The sequence below is a fragment of the Pteropus alecto genome, unplaced genomic scaffold, assembly GCF_000325575.1.
Source record: "Pteropus alecto unplaced genomic scaffold, ASM32557v1 C17625304, whole genome shotgun sequence".
Taxonomy (NCBI): domain Eukaryota; kingdom Metazoa; phylum Chordata; class Mammalia; order Chiroptera; family Pteropodidae; genus Pteropus; species Pteropus alecto.
The window spans coordinates 1-562 of record NW_006485061.1 but is presented as its reverse complement, the minus strand read 5'-3'; the positions used below and the strand labels follow the sequence as shown (position 1 = coordinate 562).

General features: G+C 43.8%; 1 protein-coding gene across 1 annotated transcript; it reads right to left on the bottom strand.

Annotated features, from left to right (window-relative positions):
• Positions 1-9: 9 nt before the first annotated feature.
• LOC107196619 (olfactory receptor 4P4-like) lies at positions 10-559 on the bottom strand (the record flags this gene model as incomplete). Its single annotated transcript, XM_015599422.1, has 1 exon — positions 10-559. A coding segment is annotated over one exon (550 nt), but the record flags the coding sequence as incomplete, so codon positions are not given.
• Between the last annotated feature and the right edge of the window lie 3 nt (positions 560-562).

Here is a 562-nt window from a genome sequence, read left to right as displayed (position 1 = left end):
GTTTCTGACACCACACTTTCCTCAAAGCATTCTTCATCTCCATGTTTCTGAGTGTGTAGATTAGAGGGTTAAACATGGGAGCAATGATGGTGTAGAAAAGAGCAAACACTTTATCTTCTGGAAAAGTTGTAGCTGGTCTGATGTAAATGAAGAGGGCAGGTACAAAAAAGAGGACCACAACTGTGAGGTGAGAACTGCAAGTGGAAAGAGCTTTGGTACGGCTTTCTGCAGGGTAAGCCCTGATGGTGTATAATATCAGAAAATAAGACACCACCAAAATCACAAAAGTCACCAAAGCAATCAGACCTGAATTGACAATGACCAGGAGACCAATTCTGTATGTGTCGGTGCAAGCTAATTTCAGCAAAGGATACACATCGCAGAAATAGTGATCTATCACATTGGGGCCACAGAACGGTAAAAAGATGGTGAGAAGGAACTGACTGGCAGAATGAATAAATCCCCCAGCACAACAAGCTATGAGGATCCTGTTACACCTCTGTCTGTTCATGATGATGGTGTAATGTAGGGGCTTGCAGATGGCCACGTAGCGGTCATAGGC